Source organism: Petromyzon marinus, chromosome 37 (genome assembly GCF_048934315.1).
Source record: "Petromyzon marinus isolate PM22_M1 ecotype Great Lakes invasive population chromosome 37, UKy_Petmar_22M1.pri1.0, whole genome shotgun sequence".
In the NCBI taxonomy this organism is placed as follows: Eukaryota; Metazoa; Chordata; class Hyperoartia; order Petromyzontiformes; family Petromyzontidae; genus Petromyzon; species Petromyzon marinus.
Genome location: NC_133703.1, coordinates 15,527,835 through 15,547,427, shown reverse-complemented (window position 1 = coordinate 15,547,427; position 19,593 = coordinate 15,527,835). Strand labels below are relative to the sequence as shown.

The 19,593-nt window shown below is 46.3% G+C and overlaps 1 protein-coding gene across 2 annotated transcripts in view; it reads right to left on the bottom strand.

The window, feature by feature from the left end:
• Positions 1-17,039, bottom strand: part of LOC116949698 (guanylyl cyclase C-like) — a 75,413-nt gene extending 58,374 nt beyond the window's left edge. Inside the window, exons 1-5 of one of the 2 annotated variants that reach the window (XM_032967299.2) lie at positions 15,832-17,039; positions 14,758-15,105; positions 9,812-9,927; positions 7,149-7,216; positions 4,981-5,199 (exon numbers count right to left, since the gene is read on the bottom strand). In XM_032967299.2, coding sequence (XP_032823190.1) covers positions 4,981-5,199; positions 7,149-7,216; positions 9,812-9,927; positions 14,758-14,989 — 635 coding nt within the window. In that variant the 5' untranslated portion in view covers positions 14,990-15,105; positions 15,832-17,039. Of the gene's footprint in view, positions 1-4,980; positions 5,200-7,148; positions 7,217-8,407; positions 8,616-9,811; positions 9,928-14,757; positions 15,106-15,831 lie in introns of those variants that run through there. The other variant, XM_032967300.2, reaches the window with a different exon arrangement.
• Between the last annotated feature and the right edge of the window lie 2,554 nt (positions 17,040-19,593).

Genomic DNA, 19,593 nt, shown 5'->3' with positions numbered 1-19,593 from the left:
CGTGGGTTAAATTCCCGACCGCGACGCCTGTATATTTTGAGTTTGCGTGTTCTCCCTATGCTTACGTGGATTTTTCTCTGGGTCCTCCGGGTTTTTCCCTCTACACTAAGAATCATGCGTTTAGGCTGCTATGAATTTGCACGTGATAAGCCACCTCGTTGAGCTATCATTTGTGGCCCAGGTCGTTTCTGAAAAAAAACAGCTATATAGCTCAGTGGGCATTACCTGTTAAAATAAAAATTAGTTGGGTTAAATTTTTAGTTTCCGGTTTTTGGATCAATCGAAGAAAAACATCGAATCGTCTGAAATCTCACGTCTTGGCCAGATGTTCGTATTTTTCTGACTAATCTGAAAATCGGGAGCACATCCGTCGAACTGATTTTTGCCTACATCAGTTTGGCGGCAAGCTCTGCCGTAGCAAAATATACATCTCAATAAAATGTTCTTCATGCACGTTTGCGACGCATGCTATAAGCCAACAATAAACACACCGGTTTCATTCCCACCAGAACTCAAGACGAGGCCACGTACAGTCATGCCACTGGGGCCATGGTCAACATATTTAATTTTTAAAAACGCGGTATTGATTCGCAGTTACATGATGCATATTATTTTCATGAACAACAGCAATAAATTATATGACCAAATGTTTACGATCAAATACTATAAACACGGCTGTAAATTGAGGCTGCACTCAGTAAGCAATACAGGGTGCTTAAAAAAAAATGTTAACACTTAGGAGGATGTGCAACACTACCACAAGAAATGCGCCACCTCCGGGCTCTGGAGACCACCTGGAGAAGATTCCAGGCCACGTGTTGACCACGATGGCGAACAAGTGGAGACTCTTTGACTTGTTTAAGCTATTAACATGACATTTTGTGATCATGTTACGGTATATTATCCGCTCTTTTTCTATTAAAAACGATAGTCCATTATAAGTGTTAAACATTTTTTAAGCACCCTGTATTATAGCCTAATAAAATTGGTAATTAACATAGCAATCCCACAATGAGCAAGTTAACTGAGTGTTAATTAGTGACTTTACCTCGGTGTAGAGTTCCATCTAGAGATCTCCCAGAAGGTAGTTGTGGATGTGTAAAAGTAGTGGATGTGGTGGATGTGTAAAAAGAGATTGAATTTGATTTATGTGGTGGGACAGACAGAGGAGAGTCAACTGTCCCATAATACAGGTTTTTTATCACTGGCGAAACGTCGTACTCAGATTGTAAATGTTGTGGATTTGCTCTCCAACACACCGGTGTGCTGTACTAGTAACGAATTGGCATGTTCTTGTTACGTGACAAACCTTACTAATGGACTAATTGGCTGTGTCGGGTGATGGCGGGTTTAACGACACATTTATATATTTACGCGATCTAACCCCAAAAAAACCTGTATTATGGATGAAATTGGTCGCGAAAGCCTACATGTTAAACTGGAGTCAACTGTGTCTGCTTATTTTGTACACGTGATCAACTTGACCACATGCACCTTCAGATGGATCTTGGAACCTATTATTGCATCCATGTTGATGCAATGGGCTGCCGACAATATAATGTTGCGGCTGAGTGAACGCTAAAACGTTTTATTGGGACATTAATTTTCAGTGGAAGATGTCAAAGTCCGGGCATTAATCGGCGGGGTACTGTATGTGGGAGCTACTGCTCTGTGAGTAGCAGCAAGTAAAATCACGGCTCCGTCGTGTGCCTCCACGTACGAATAAACGCATGGTTGACTCCGTCAGCCCGTTTGGCTGACTTCCCGAGCAACATTATCGAGCAGCATTTGTTTAAGTAAGTCAATAAATGCCGAACCAATTTCGTCCTTCTGGATCTCATCGACAGAGTTGGGCTCGATTTCCTGACGTTATTGGCAAGAGGACTCCATATAAAAATATGAGACCAACCACCCCCCCCCCCCCCACCCCCCGTTCAACTTCAAAAAGCAATACAGACCGCACACAAACGTTATGGTAAGTGATGAACCAAAGACTTGATGATCATGCAGAGCCATAACAGTTCTGGAGATGTAAGAATGTCAAAGCACCCCGTGGGGTAGTAGGTGGTTGGCTCCAACTGCCACGCTGAACAGGGGAAGAACGAACAAACGACACGCAGAAAAAATGCCCTAGTCGGGAATGGAACCCATGGCCACCTTGCTGTGAAGAACCAGTCTTAGTTACCGCCCTGCTTAGCTCGTGCCCACACATTATGACCGAGATTGCCTTTGACGCAAACAAATCTGGCTTTTTCCAAATCCCACAATGAGTTAAAATTGGTCACAATGTCTGGGCATGCTTGAGATATTTAATGGTGGCGATGCAATCATACCTGTCAAACCCTTATCAGTGCCTAACTTATTACAAACCAATTCAGACCTTGTTGGTTACCGCGTGCCCCTTTTCAATCTCAACGTTCATCCTACAAATTCCCATCGCAAGGGAGAAACACAAACAAATAGACACAGCTTTGTTTGCCCGTATTGAAACGGCTGTGCGCCGTATGTACCTGATAACTAAATTTCCCTGTACAAGAATACGGGGTAAACCGTATGGGTTGACAGGTGTAGGATGCTGCACATGGCAAGGGTTATAGTGGGGTCAGTGGTTCTTTACAAAGGTATGCGAAATTCACCTACCTGCCCGGTGATTCCACGGAAGGCTGAAATTGGTTTCAAGAATCAATACCGTTTTTTTTTTACCTTGTGGTAAACATAGCGGCCACTCGTGGCTCCAGAGGTCACATGAACCCGTACGGCATAAAACACATCAGACCCACGTATCGCGAGCCTAAGAATCGATGATGCGATGCTCCAATTTACACACCCCTAATATTTAGCAAACACTTTCTTGGCTATTTCAATCGGAGGATCGACGTGGGGTAGACACGCTAATATTTGCACCCTTCGCCAAAGTTTAAAACTGCTTAAAACCTTGTTTAATAATAATCAAAACGTGGCATGGTACTGCACTGTACAACCTTTCACTAAATAAGTTGGGGTGGTAGTACGGCAATTAGTGCACCTGAGACTAATTCCAAAACACGACTCGAATCAATCTTGATTTGAAGCTTTCTTGACTGCAGGAATCCATACTCCTTGGTTCTTTCGGTAAAGTCACGTAGGGAGAAAAAATAATAATTGGTCACGACGTTTCGATCGCCACACAAGCAATCGTCTTCACCTGGAAGGAACCAAAGAGTATGACTAGAATCATTAGCTTGTCATATCTCGAGCAATCGGAAGGCCCCCTCCAACGTGGACTGACCAGCAGGATGAAGTATGGTCAAACAACCCCCATAACGGGCAGGGTATGGGGAGGCCTTCATCCAACAGTGGATTCACAAATAACTGTACTGTACGTTGAACTTCTTACGCACCGTACGTAGCCAACCGCGCCAATCGGAGGCGCGGCAGAAGAACACCAAACGAGACACAAAATATTGTTGTTATCCGTTGCAGCTTCAGTGGGCTATTATGCCTTTACTTTTACGGGGTCCTTAACTTTTACCACCTTCGTCTGTTTACCTCTCGAGTGCGTGAATGGCCTGTGTTAGTGTCGCGTTTCCCTGTGTCGTTCAGAGGCAGCGGCCGGATTCATGCACGGGGCTTTAGGGGCTGTAGCCTTGGTGGGACTCGGATGTTCAGGGACCACCTAAAAAATAATATATACTGCTCTATAATGGCTACAACGCAAAGCTGTAGCACTCTGATACATCCCTTGAATGTGTGTCATTAAAAGCCATGGGATCACTGCACGCATTACTACCAGTTGCTTTTGGTCATTTTAAATTTGATTTAGTTTTACAATTCGTGACTCATTGAGTAGATCAAGGCACCATCGTATCCGATGGCGCTGGATGCCAACACCACACCTCCAGCACCACTACCACTGCCACCACCGCCACCACATCTCCAGCACCACATCTCCAGCACCACTGCCACCACCGCCACCACATCTCCAGCACCACTACGACCGCCACCACCGCCACCACCACACCTCCAGCACCACTACCACCAACACTGCCACCACCGCCACCACCAGCACCACACCTCTAGCACCACACCTACAGCACCGCTACGACTGCCACCACCGCCACCACCACACCTCCAGCACCACACCTCCACCGCCAGAACCACACCTCCAGCACCTCTACGACCGCCACCACCGCCACCACCACACCTCCAGCACCACACCTCCACCGCCAGAACCACACCTCCAGCACCGCTACGACCGCCACCACCGCCACCACCACCACCACCACACCGCATTGCGAACGCTTTCTTCCCTCCACCAGATCCTGCAGCCGCTGCACAGGAGCCGGGCAGCGACCTCCAGGATTCTGCCCCCCGACAGTTCGCATCCCACCGCCTGCTCTTATTTAGGCTTGCACAGAGACGCATAGACTCGGACTCACACAGAGACCCATACCTAGATATGCCCTAACTCTATCCCGCCGCCTGGCCTTAGGTCTTCCCCATGGTAGTCGGGCTCATGGAGGAGACCACCTCCGATTAGCACGGTTTGGCTACGTACGGCGCTGAAAGAAGCTCAACATACGCACGTACACCACAATGCCGTCTGGGTAACCGCTCCTCTCCCATCTTGCACACACATCCCAGCCATTGCAGTAGTCTCTTTGTGCCTTTATAATACCGCAAATACAACACTTAAATACGTACAGAAACAAAAACTGAAATAACCGAGGTAAATACTAATCGAGTGTTTGGCATTGGCTATGGGTGGTGGGTTAAACGGTAAAGGGCAAGGAATTATTGAATTTACAAATAGGCACCCCCAAAAACTATAACGGTGCCAGACCCCCATAAAAAACAAGGTTGTTATTGGGTGTGGGGGAGGTTGTGGGTTGTGGGGGGGCTGTGTTGTTGTTGTTGTTGATATTGTTGATGTTGTTGTTGTTGATGTTGTTGTTGATGTTGTTGATGTTGTTGTTGTTGATGTTGTTGTTGTTGTCTCACCACAAACACACGTCGTAGTTGTACGAGTTTCCCGACAGGACGTAGGCCGTGCTCCAAGCCACGGGCTTGCGGTGCGGCTGGACAAGTCTCCAGAAATCCACGAAGAAAGTCGAGACCTTGACGGCGCTGAGCAGGGTGCGCGTCAGCTCGGGCACGAAGGTCGTGGACAGGCCGAAGCTGCCCGCCGAAACGACCATCCTCTCGTAGCGCTTAATCACCCTGCGGAAGAGAAGGTGGCGGGTTTGAAGGTTAAAAAAAAAACACGTTGCAGCCCTCAAATTCACTCGATCACCCTTGAACTTAAACGAAACAAAATTAATTCCCCGGGTAAGCTCCACTGCGTTGTATAGCTTTTATTGTTTCTCAGAAGCGACCCGGCCACAAATGAATGCTCGGCGAAGTGGCTTATCGCGTGGAAATTCGTAGCGGCCAAATATACTAAAAAATCCATGTATGTGGGACTTCTTTCGCACCGAACAAAGCCAACCGTGCCAATCAGAGGCCTTGGAAGAGGTCAGAGGAACCCACACTTTTCCTCACTGCATGCGACCTCTGTCAATCGACGAACGGTGGTGGACAGACGGCGGTGGGTGGGGGTGGAGCGGGGTGGGGAGGTATTAAGGAACGTGCATCTGGTTTCCGCACCTCTTTCCCCCTTCCTTCCCCGAAGAAAAGGGATCTGACGTGCCACGTACCACATGACGCTACGGTCCTACGCGTCCGCATTGATTGTCTATCCGAGCCGCCTGTCTCGCTATGCACCACTCACCTTATGAGACCTTCTTTGTCAGTAGCAAAATATAGTAATAGGTTTTTACCCTTTCATCTGGCACCAAAACTGACACCTTTATACAAGGGATCATGTTTGCAATAACCACAACACAAGTAGTCAAAATGCAAACAAAAAGAGACAACTCTGATAATGATATGCACTGTCCTTGAAATTGATAAAAGGGTAAAACCCTATTACTATATCTTGCTACTGGCAAAGGAGGTCTCATAATGTAAATCCTCACCCAGAGCCCTCAATACTCTGATAGTGCGCTGTTTTTGAGTTGTACGCCTTTTGGCGTCTTCTGGTCCAACACCAGTGGAGACTAGGCTCTAAGAAAAGCCGTCTCGGTTTTGGACCAATCAATTTCAAGGACAGTGCATATCATTATCAGAGTTGTCTCTTTTTGTTTGCATTTTGACTACTTGTGTTGTGGTTATTGCAAACATGATGTCCTGTATAAAGGTGTCAGTTTTGGTGCCAGATAAAAGGGTAGAAACCTATTACTACACCACTCACTTGTCGCGGAAGTTGTACACCCCCCTCCCCCCCCCCCGTGGTTCGATCAATAAAAACATAATTTACAACAACAACAAAACGTGCACCATTGTCTCAGCTGCTATGCGGGGAAATTGAACTGGGAACTTCTGGGTGAAGCAAGTTCAGCATCATGACCGTTGCGCCACGGAAGCTTCCCCGACTTTGTGCTTAAGTGGTTGAAGAGATTCATGGCAGTTTTAGCACGGCTATTTTTCTTTTTTAACCGAGGACCGAAACCAAAAATCAAAACTCGGCGGCAGCTTATTGGAAGTGTTTAGCCGGGCAACGGTGGCTTATGCACGCCTGTAATGCGGCACTGCGGAAGCGATGGTTGGTGGATAGCACAAATGTTGCGAAACTCCCTTCCCGTGGGTGGCTATGTGCCGTGCCCTTAACCAGGAGAAGGTGGACTCCACTTGTCCTGTCTGTATAGGATAGCGCGTTTCTCCTTCACATGCATGTGGTTTCTCCGGGTGCTCCAGTTTCCTTCCACATTGTAAACACTCATTGTTTGCTGATAACATCTTCATATATATAGGGCCGCAGAGCTTGGGCAATTTCTGCCTCCCAGCTCACCGCATGTTTGTTGTTATAACTCTGTTGTTATAACTTTCTGACCCGCCTCTAATGGACATCTGTGAAGAAGAGCTTTGGAGCTCATCGGATTCCTGTAGGATAAATAAAGATTCGTATTCTGTATGGCCTCCTTCCCACTTGTCTGTGGTTCCACCTTGCGCCTCTGTGTCGTTCTCTGTCTATGAGAGCGAACGAATTCTGTGCGCTGCGTTACAAGTTCAAACGTCTTATTATTATTATTTACAAAGCTTGTTAATTTAATACAAAAAAAAGCCCATACCTGAGCAATGCGTAGGCTGCATACTGGCATGTTGGCCCAATGACTGCACACCCAAGTAAATTATTTTCCTGTGGGGAACGTTAAAAAGAAATACATTTAGAGATTCAAGTACATTGCAATAGGACAAACAGAGCCAACATCCGCGGCATATAGCATTTTACGTGTTTGGTTGCTTTCATGGCCTAGACACCAATGTGACAAGAGAGGCAAAAATATAAAGGGAACATGTAAAGTATGATCCCTTTAATACCTGTGCTTTATAGTTGTGTTAATATTGATCATCATGAACATGTGCTGAACGGTTTTCAAAATTCATTAAGCCCTTTCCATATCTCCCTTATCACCAAATTTTGCCAGCATATAAACAACGGGTCTATCTCGTGCTGCTGCTGGTGAAATGGCCTAGCCAATAACAAAGATGGTCACTGCATTGCACGCTTTCAGGTACGCTTCCGCGGCTGTTTGGAACGCTCTTCCTCATGACATTACGGAGCGACTGGAGCTATGCACGTTTAAATCATCGAGATTTAAAACTCATTTCTTTAGAACCTGCTTATTGTAAATTTTGATTTAAAGCTTTCGTGACTGCAGTGATTCATATTATTGGTTCTTTCGGTAAAGTCACGTGACTTTACCGAAAGAACCAAGAATATAACTGCTTATTGTGTTTAGTTTGTTGTCTTTCCCCCGCACCTCCGATTAGCACGGTTGGCTTTGTACGGTGCAGAAGAGGTCCAACAAACATTCAGAAGTTCAACATACTACCGCTACAGGGTGCGTGAGAGAGCTCGTCAAGATGGTGTCATAGCCTCTTCGTCCACGCTGCCCATACTTCTTGATAAAGGAGCGAGTACCCACAGTTTACCCAACCACGCAGTAACCTTCTACTCAACTAATGTGGTGTACCCATTGATACGTCTGGGTGGACAGAAGAGGGAGCTGGTAGGTGGCCATTTAATAAACTTGCTCAATGTTTCAACTGCCGAGCCGAGGGCACCGTGGTGGTGACATGTTAACGCCCTCGCCTGGACGCGGGTTCGATCCCAACCCTGACGCCTGCATTTTTGGAGTTTGCATGTTCTCCCCGTGGTCACGTGGATTTTTCTCCGGCTTTTTTTTTTACTCCCTCCGCATTCAGAAACATGTGCTTAGAGTATTTGACTGCTGTAAGTTCCCAAAAAGATAAGCCAATTTGTTGAGATATCATTTGTGGCCAGGTCGCTTTAAAAAAAATAGCTATATAGCTCAATGGGCCTTACCTTATGAATAAAATCATAGTTTTGATTGGACTGGCGACCTCTGGATTGCAAGTCCAGCGTACTATACAAGGGAGAATTCACACGAACAACATTTAATCTTCGTGTCTACTGCATGTTATCGCCTTCGAGGTGAAACATCCAGGAGGCAAAGGCCTTTGGGGTCCAAACCTCCACTCGGGGCCTCTGCTCAGGGGTCCTCTGGTCAAACCTGTCACGTCAAAACATTCCGTGAGAGCTCGCAAGAAGATTGAGAGGTCTCCACTGGAACCTTACACCTACACAGTTTGTCCACGTTATCCCACATCTACAAAACATATGTGCTCTATTTCACTCTGGTTTCTGCCCATGTGGAATTGCTCAAACTCCAAAAAGGAGAGATGCATAATTATAACATTATTTGTATTCATATTCAAGGTTTTTGCGTTAGATAGCGTCAATTTAAATGTGTCGTTAAACCCGCCACCACAGCCAATTAGTAAGGTTTGTCACGAAAACAAAACATGGCAATTCTTTCTTCTCCAACACACCGGTGTGCTGTACTAGTGAAGAATTGGCACGTTTTGTTTATATGACAAACCTTATTTATTGGCTGTTTCGGGTGGTGGCGGGTTTAACGACACATTTATAATTACGTAATCTAACCCTAACGCCTCTATTATGGATAATATTGATCGCGAAAGTCTACGTGTCAAACATTGCTCGTATTATTTCTGTAACACGAGACAAGGTTTCGTGTTGATGGTGAGTTCAGCTTTCATTTACTTTGCTTTTTCCACGCTATTATATTCCAAATACCATTTCGTTAAAATAGGCTTTCAGTAAATGTTTATATAATGGCATGTGTAGTGCCATTCATTTTTTGCACAGTTTGCAAGGTCACTGAGCACAGGACCAAAGGCCCCCCAAAAACACCAAGCAGTTAGGTACAAACAGCACCGATACCACTGGTCATAAATACGAGTTGACACATTTCTTGAATCGAGCAAAGTTATTATAGGGACAACGGAAAAGAGACGATGGAAGGGAAATCCAAAAGTGGAAAAAGAAGCAGAAGAAATGATAGCCAACCAACGATGAATAAAAAAAAGTTTGGTGTAAAGTGGTTACAATCGTGGCATTTCCATCAGCTGCTTCATTATACTTGATTCACAAAAACCGTTGCAAAAACCTCGCGTGTATATTAATCGCATTCGACGAGAGAAACTGCATTAATGGCCTCATAGTGGTCTCATTAACGGCACGATGTGCTTTTCGCAATTGTTTTATTCGTTTGCTCTATAAAAGGGGGGGGGGGGGGGGAAAGCAATGAAACATCTGGCATCTCACGGTCGAGTAAATGTCAGCGAAGCAAATTGTGCACGAGGATGGCCATCGCCTCGGCGAGCCGGCTGCCGGCAGCCTCACCGTTATGGCATGAAGTTTCTCCTTGGCCTCGCAGTCCGTGTCTATGCACACCTTTTGTGGATTTTCAGAGAAGGAGATGAAGCTATCGTAAGTGGCACTGATGTGCGCATTTAAACCTAGGAAGAGATACAACACACACACACACGGAACAACAACAGCAACAGCAACAGCGCATCCACTACAATCCATCTCAACATTGTTCACCGCGGTGCACGCTCATGCGCCACATGATTATTTTGCTCCTCCTCGGCATTTGGCATTTAAAATCGGAATATTTCTCGGAATCAGAATATGTATTAATAGTGGAAGAATCCGATGAGCTATAAAGCGCTTTTTCACGGATGTCACCGGCGTAACCATCAATCCCCCTCCGAACACCAACAGGTCGTTGCACACATCTCCTTCGTAAATGAAAAATTATAAGTTACAAATTATCGGCGGCGGTGCAATCGTGACCATGCAATCCAAAAAATATTGGGCCACAGAGTAAACCACTGTGGTCTGCGCTCCTCCGACACAGGAGGAATCGTAACGCTACACGAACTCGCTCCTGGAGCCCTCTCGCGTCTTGCAGACCTCCTGAAAACACTGTCATGCACAAGAATTGAACAGCATTATTTCAAATGCTGCTTGACATTGGCGGCCACCATGCACAAACTAGGTCGTCACATGGCTTGTGGGGCTACGTGGTGTGCCACAGAAGGCAGTGCGCACAAAAAGTCCATTGTTGAACTGTATTTATATGCTCCCACATCTATGCTCCGCACTTTCACCAACCCGCACTGGCCAATTTAGTTATATATGGCCAAGTAACTCCCACGACCAGCAGAGACCTTATCCGGACGAAAGTGCTTTACATGTACTGTATGCATTTTAGTTATAGGACACAAACGCTGTTGTTGTTTTTGATTTAAAGCTTTCGTGACTGCAGTAATTCATATTCTTAGCTCTTTCGGTAAAGTCACGTTGAAGGGAAACAATAAAAGAAGAAAATATATATATAAAACAATAAAAAACATTCTCACGACGTTTCGACCATAACACCTGATGACGACCGTTTGTGTTATGGTCGAAACGTCGTGAGAATTTTTTATTTTTTATAGTTTTTATTGTTTTATATATTTTTTATTATTTTATTGATTCCCTTCAACGTGACTTTACCGAAAGAGCTAAGAATATGCTGCTGTTGTTTTTTTCCCACTGAGCGTTACTCATTGTCTTGACTCCAGAGGGTAGATGGGTTCATTCGACCTTGCACCCGTGCCCTCTGTGCAGCGCCGCCTGGCTGGGAAGACATCCTCTACTGTGGCAATTATCCTGGTGACGCAGCTTGCTTTAAAAGAAACCCATAATTTTCGTCGTTCAGGTTGCGACAGGAACGCATCGTGCCAGTGCCCCTGCGCGACAAACGGTGAATTCGCCTTCAGCAAATTCTGCCCTTTCATGCTCAGCAATAAAAGTGAGGCGATGCGATTGGTAATAGATTTTTTTTTTGAGTCAACACGGCCACCAATAATCGGCAGAAGTACTATCAGGGATTGGCAGGAAATTAAATGTATGAAACATCTGTCTATGATTTTCATTATGTAAAAGCTGCACAACTTTCTATCCGATCTTAAGTATTCATGGGATATTTCCGTTTTGGCCAAACCAGACGGCAGCTGTACTAACAGTGATGACACCAAAAAAAGATTAAAACACATGTGGTGGTGTTCGCTGTTCTGAGCTACGCATACTTGGCAAGTGGGGTGAGTACACAGGCTGGCCAACACAGATTAAAATTACCATCGCTTGAGAAACCATACAAAGAGTATTTTTTTTACTACAAGATTTTGACGTGATGCAAAAATAAGCACGGTTTGACTCTTCAACCGGTAGTAGTTGATCTTTCTTTGTTAGCGGTGCCTAGAACAGCCATTTAACAACGGTTGTAGTCCTGTAATAAGCGCCATCGTGAAGGAAACCAAAAATGCAAGCGAGAGTCCGAAATCAGAAAAAAAACTGCTTCGTATGCACGTTGGGTAGCGGAGGTAAGAGAGCAGTGTCGGATTATATTATCCTAGTAGCACAAGTAGCTACATTTGCTCCGGGCCCCGCACTTTCAAAGGCCCCGCGCTAAATGCTTTCAAGCTATCAATTCCGGTTCAGTGATTCTGCACTTGCTCTATTACTATAGTACTATACCGCCTTCGACTTTTATGAACGACTGGGTGTGCAAGGTTAGCGATCTGTCGTATTATCTGGCTGTATAGCAAATGAAAAAATACAATGACTTTCCTCTGCAAGTTAAAAATTTGTGTTTTAATATTTACGAGTTTTTTTTTGTTGTTGTTAAATTTAGGTCCCCTTTGTAGCATATGCCACATGCCCCGCACCAGCTTAATCCGGCACTCTTTGAGAGCCCTGGCCGTTGTTACGGAGTTGCTGGCAGAATTGCGAGGGGACAGGACTCCGTGTTTCCCAACTCGGTGACCCACTGAGGCTCTCGTTAAACAAAAAAAGCAAAGTTTACATTTCACAAACTGACTGCAAATTTGCACCGTCCACATGTAATCACATGTACTGAACATGTATGTGTGTGTGTGTTTTAAACATTACGCGTGACGTACACATTACATGCATTACAAACATTGTGTGCATACAAGTCCATAATAGAGGTTTTTGGTGCTAGATCGCGTAAATATATTAATGTGTCGTCAAAACCCGCCACCACCCGACACAGCCAACTAGTAAGGGTTGTCACGTAAACAGAACGTGGCCAATTCGTCACGAGTACAGCACGTCGGTGTGTTGCAGAGCTTAGCCACAACATTTACAATCTGAGTACAATGTTTCGCCTACAAGTATTTTAATGTGACACAATCAAGCCACTATTAAGGAAGTAATTGCCTCTCCACTGAATTTCACTGAATTACATACTAGTGTTTAGTTTGTTGTCCTTCCCCCGCACCTCCGATTAGCACGGTTGGCTACGTACGGTGCGAAAGAGGTTCAACACGCATACAGTTTGTGCGCACGTGTCCGTGTTAATGTGTTAACTTCTCACGCCCGAGTGTTTGTGTTCACTATTTTAGGGGGGGCATGATTCACCCCAACCCTCTGGAGATATAATGGATTTGTCACGACGCACGCCTCACGTTGTAACTTATAATGTGTATGATTACACGTTTTTTTCTTTGATATGTCATTTGTAAAAAAAAAATTATTATGTGAGCTTGAGTGTATTATTCAAATGTTATCATCATCAGAGAATATCAAGCTACTGTTGGATGAAGGCCCTCTCCAAGCTTTCGTTATCGTTCGCGTTTGCCTACACACGAGCTTTCATTACTCCAGCTACATTGTGGCCAATGCTCTCAGGCATGTTCACTCCTTTGGCTGCCGTTCCACCGTTAGCCTCGACCACTGGCCATGCACAATCCCTGCTGGAGCAGTAGCGGTGCAGTGGTCGGCTCCGCACGCCTGCAATGCGGCACTCTGCAGGCGAGAGTTCATCACACAGACGACACGAAACTCACTGCCCACGTGGGCATCAGAGAGGTGTCCATACCCTTGGCTCTCCTCCGCAGTGCTGCATCGCAGGCGCTGATAGCCACCACTGCCCAGCTACCACCACTTTCTCAGATGTGTGTTTACAGCTGCGTTAGCCCCACAGATGATATCTTCACCAGTGGCATCACCCATTTGGTGCAGATATTGTGCGTGACTTCTGTTTGCCTCGCGCGGTATTCATCGCGAGCTCAACTCTGCCCTCTCATTCATCGTAACATTCTTCAAGTAGCAAGACAGATTAAGGAGACGGACTTTCACCAATGTTGTTCGCAGAGACATTCCACGGTGGTTTTCCATGAACGGAATGAGAACAATAAAGGCATAAGTACGTAAACGGAGTGAATATTGACCACTTCACATTCGTTGATTGACGCGGTCATCGTCATCAATTATTATTACAGGAAATTTTAATTGATAGGAAGACATTTCTTTTAGGACATTAATAATAAAATGTTTCGGGTTAGATCACGTGAATATAAATGTGTCGTTAATCCCACCACCACCCGACGCAGATAATTAGTAAGATTTGTCGCGTGAACAAAACGTGTCAATTAGTTACTACTTCAGCACACCGGTGCGTTGGAGAGTAAACCCACAACATTTACAATTTTAGTAACGACGTTCCGCTTGGTGATTACAACCAGCTTCACGCCTGATGGATATATTTCAGAACGCATTTGCAGATCATTCACACAACGTTGAGAAACATCGATCGTTACTCGAGTTGTTCAGTGCAAATATGGCGAGCCTCTAGATATTTATATTAATTGATAAATACTTTTATAATTTCCCCCCCACCCCAACATTTCTATAATGTCCTTCATCTGTGCCTTCAACGCTCTGCCTAACCTCAAAGTGCACAGTGGCATCACCATCGGTGAATTAAGCGTGGTTGCGGTTCTCTGCATTTGTCTGGGTTTATATATGTATTGTGAACTATGGAAATAAGTATTTTGGAAGTACATCTAAGAGTGATGGGTTAAAGAATGAATAAATAAGGAAGGGGACGGTGGGGTTTGGTCACCGATGCTGCTGTTGTTAAAGCAAAAGAAACCGAGCGGCAATTTGGTGACTGAGAGAGGAGAGAGACAGGATTCTGAGAGACAGAGAGAGGAGGCGGGGGGGGGGGGGGGAAGAAGCAGAGGAAGGCAGCGGAAGGGATAGCAGTAGTTGAGACGACATCACGGATTTCGAGAGGCCAGTGCTGGACGGGAGCATTGGGAAGGAATTTACAAACATTGTTGGAGGCCTTTGCCTTACAGTGGTAAGTCACAGCCGAACAACAACAGCAACATACACATAGAGTACTACGCACGTCAATTCATGCCGCCTATCATTTTTAACTTGTCTTTTTGCTCTTTCGAAACTAACGTCGAGTCCCGCGGGCAGCTCACCTGCCGAGCGTAGCCTTCGATTGGCGTGCTCGATCCCGAGCGCTATGAACGGAGCAACCTTGTCGAGGGACCATGGCAGATGATCGTTCTGGATGAGAATCACGTTCACCAGGTACTCCACGGTGGCCTCACCGCCTTCCGCGGCGAGACACGGCACCACCACCACCAGCAGCACCAGCAGCAGCAGCGGCGGCGGCGGCGGTGGCAGCCACGGAACCGAGCGCAGAGCCATGGCCGAGCCACGCGCTTGTGACACCCAGACAGACGGCGGCGACTCCTCCGGCGCCTCGCACGGCTGGCGCGGAGACTCGACCGGCGGTGCGGAGGATCAGCTCGCGGTCTCCGAGACTTTGTGAGCGAAATTGTAAAACGGCGGAGGGGAGGAGGGGGGTGTGAGAGGGAGTGAAATTAGTCAATAATCAAACGGCACGGTGCAAAGAAGGATTTGTCGTAAAGTCAAAGTCCATACGATTTGAACTTGTCGCTGCAAAGGGACATTTTGCGGTGGATGTGCTGTGAGAGTATTGTGCGGGCTTTGTGTGCACATGCGCACGTGTATCAGAATCAGAATATTTATTTAAACTGGAGGAATCCGATGAGCTGTAAAGTTCTTTTTTTCACAGATGTGCAGTAAAGTATGTCCGCGCGTGTGTTGTGTGCAATTTTTGTGCCCATTACATTTGTATTAACGAGGGTGTTCATTTTTGCCACGAGTGTGCATGTGTGCGGAGGATTGTAATGGCCCATGGGTTACCATTCTGCACTACGATCCCAGTGACTTGGAAATCTGGGTTCAATTCCTGGCCACGCACAGCACCAGTGGCATTTCATGAAATCTGATCGTGACCCAGGCCACGTCTTGGTTTGGCGCGTCTTAAAAGGGCACCCTGGTGCACATTGCGTGAAAACCAAACACTGGCGTGACATTTCTAGATTTGAAGCTTTCGTGACTGCAAGGATCCATACTCTTTGGTTCTATTCGGTAAAGTCACGTAGGTAAAAAAATAAAACAACAACAAAATCACGACGTTTCGGCCACAACACAAGTGGCCTTCATCAGGTGAAGGGACCAACCTGTCCAGAGGACAGCGTTGGAGTGAAGAAAGTCAAGCGCAGGTCGCCTCCTTTAAGCTGTGAGGGGGTAAACAGAAAAAAAAAACGCCTTGACAAAGGAATTAGCATAAAATGTAAAGCTGTGCAAGCTTGGCAGCAGAAGTGAGTGTGAAAGTGATGGGTATTACCTTGTGGTCGCGGTATCTTTTGAGGAAGGTCAGCGCGTCTCGATGAGCTGTGACTTCTTGTCCCATTGTCTGTTGAAAGCTCTAACAGGCGACCTCCGGCTTGACTTTCTTCACTGCAACGCTGTCCTCTGGACAGGTTGGTCCCTTCACCTGATGAAGGCCACTTGTGTTGTGGCCGAAACGTCGTGATTTTTTGTTGTTTTGTTTTTTTACCTACGTGACAATTGAGGCCAGGTGAAGTGTTGACCACACCGTCCATTCATGTTCCTCGGTCATCCTTCTTCATGGAGCACATTCACAGTCAGTCTTCTCCTTCTTCCGCAAAGCGGCAGAGAGCTGATTGGCAGAGCGCTTCTACCTTCGTGTCGAGATTGGCGGGTGATCCGGTGGACGAGCTCCAGGAGTAGGCTGGTGAACGTCTGGATTGCTGCTGGCGGGCGAGCTATCAAAGCCTGGCAGTGGCGTCAACGTGGTCCCTGGCTTGAGATTTACACTCACATTGAGGTCCGTAGACTTACATCGGGACTCGTAGGCTCACGTGGAGGTTCATAGACTTTTATAGACTCAACATAGAGATTCATAGACTTACATAGAGACCCCATAGGCTCATACGGAGGTTCATAGACTTCAATAGAGACTCGTAGACCCGTATAATCACCCCTAGTTTTACGTAAAGCCCAAAGTATGTACTTGGATACTATGGGCCCGGGGAATTGAGGAGCAATGTACGTCATTTTCACGTGGAGGTTTGGTGAGTGAGCCAGCGGTTGGACATAGAAAAAGCCTCAAGGCGAACGTCCAGGGATTCTGCTGGCGAATCGTCGAAGAAGCGGACAGTGGTGGCGACGTTCTGAAGTGTGACTCGGCGAGCCTGCGAGGTTGCAGCTGGAACGGTTCCCACGTGCGCGCACACCACGTGGCAACAGTGCACATGCAGAACGGAGCTCCCTGAGCGTCGTGGCAGTTTTCTGATGGGTGGATGTCCGTGGGAATGCATCATCTATCCCATTGGAATATGCCAAAGTTAGGAATTTCCAAATTTAACGGTGGTGGTGGGGTAGGGGGGTGGGCGGGTGAACAACCTTTCCCTCAACTTGAAAGTGATTTCCTTGAAAGAGAGGCATGAAGTCAACCCGCAGTTTGGCTGCCCGAGACGACACAAGCTGCGTGGACGGCTTCTCTTCGTTTCCATCGCGGGTGTCGACGGGAGCCGAGGGAGGTGTCCACTGAGAATATTTGACGCAACCGACTAAAGCAACCACTGGTCCCTATGGGGGCGTCCATAAATGACGTCACGTGATTTTGGACGATTTTTGTCCCCTCCCCCCCCCCCCCATCGTCACACGGTGTCACAAAAAGTCAGACCCCCAACCTCAAATATGATGTCACAAAGCTTTTGCCCCATCCCCCCCCCAAAAAAATATATTTCCATTTTGAAAATAAAACATTGTCATTGTAGCGCGTATTTAATGTGGCGCTGCACCCTGATGCTGTAGGAGTGTTGTTATAGCAATTAGTGTTGTTATAACAATTCTTTATTCATTTAAAGTTGCGCATTTTTATGTGACGTCACATTTCTCACCCCCCCCGCCTCGTCATACATCGTCACAAAAATCTGACCCCCCCCCCACCCAAGGTGCATGACGTCATTTATGGACGGCCCCTAAGCAACCGGAAGGGTCTGTTGGGACCGGCCGACAACGGAAACGCTGCCTTACCAAAGACCTCGCCACCCATTTATCAGAAGTGGTGAGAGAGGGGGTGGGTGGGTGAGTGGTTAGGGGCAGGCAATCGGACCCAGTTAGGTTGACAAGGAAAGCTCACAGGAAACTCGAGGCTTGTGGCAAGGGAGGAGTGTGGGGGGGGGAGGGGGGCTCTGGACAATACTCTTTGGTTCTCTCGGTAAAGTCACGTAGGTGAAAAATAAAGTAACAAATTAAATAAATATAAATAAATTGCGCCGTTTCGATTGCAACACGAGCAATCATCATCAGGTGTGACAACCACAGCAATAATTTTTTTGTTTTACTGAAGTGGGAGAGATGCAGGAGTTAAGAGGTTTATATTGACAATACAAGGAGGGCTCACCGATTGTAACCGGGTGAAGGGGCGAATGGTTTACGGGAAGCTGCGGTGCCTCGCGCTTTGCGGCTCTGGTCACGTCGTGCCGTAACAGGATTAAACGAATCCGCGACACAATGCTAAATTATGTCAAGGTAGCAGGACGTCGGATCGGCGTCAAGGGGCGGCCGACTGCGGGAGGATTTTTTTTACGATCCGCATAATCGTCTCGTTTTACATCCAGAAAACACGTGGCAGCAATCACTTTAACGATTGTTTTTTTTTCCGCTAAAGTCACGTATGTAGGAATACCATAACATTATATTAAAACAAATCAATCACGACGTTTCGACCGCAACACAAGCGATCCTCATCAGGTGTAAAAAAAAAGCAAATCACAAAAGCTTTAATTCTTTATTTTCACTTTAACGATGTCAAATGCCGTATTCAAAATATCGCAGCTTGATCCACGCTTGATCCAAGCTCGAACACGCACACACGCGCACACACGCGCACGTATTCAAAATATCACAGGCACGCGTGATCCGTTTACAAACGCACGCGCGTGCCGTGATTTACCATGTCCTGGGCCCCTCTTGCGAAGGCAAGGGGGGGCTCGTTCGAGCGCTCCCTAGGTTGGCGCTTCGATGCGTGTTTTTTGACCACCTGGAAAATTACGGGGGGGGGCCTGCCGCCTTTCCATTACACACAGAAGCCCCTCCGGTAATCTGTCGGACACTTTGAATGCTGCGGGCCTGGAAAAATTACCCGTTAAGTGCACTTTGTTAAAGCATTTGGCTTACAAGGGGGGGGGGTTGTAAGATAATAGCCTCGCCTATTATGCATGATGAATACCATGAGGTTAAGTGTCTGTTCCCATGAGTGTCAGTCCCAAAGTAACCTATTATTCACTTACATTGGGGCAAGCGGGAAGAAAACTATTAGTTTTAATATCGCCGCGTTCCAAACGAACGCTACTTAAATGCATATTGAGGATTTCTGCAAAACGGCATACGCGTGAACACATCTTGAATGCTTTTGCGTGTAGCGTTAAGAGCGTTATTTCACGAGAGATCCGTCCGTGTCTATAGGCAGCAGTCAAGGTAACCGTCCTCAGGCAGATCCCAATACAATTGCAATTTGAGCTTAAAACTCTGTTTCTATTGGGGACTTTCTCTGTAAAGGCAAATACTATAGATCATTGGGTTGCCCAAAATGTAGCCATAAATGGGTAAGCTTTGTCGGCCAAGGTAACGTCTCCCCTTCCGATAAAGGCGTGAGCCGTGTGGCGTTATCGCGGTGAGGCTATAAACGTAACAACATCATCGCGAATTAAAATACTTAATAGAAAAACGCATCTTGAAAGGCATTTATCAAAGAATCCGTGCGCACGCATGATTTTTCCTCCCCTTTATTCAGTTTTATCCGGCGGAGAAGAAATGTAATTAATGCATGACTCCCTCGCTGCACATTACAGTAACTCATAATGTAGCAAGAGAAAATCGTGACCATTTATGCAAAATGAAACGTCACA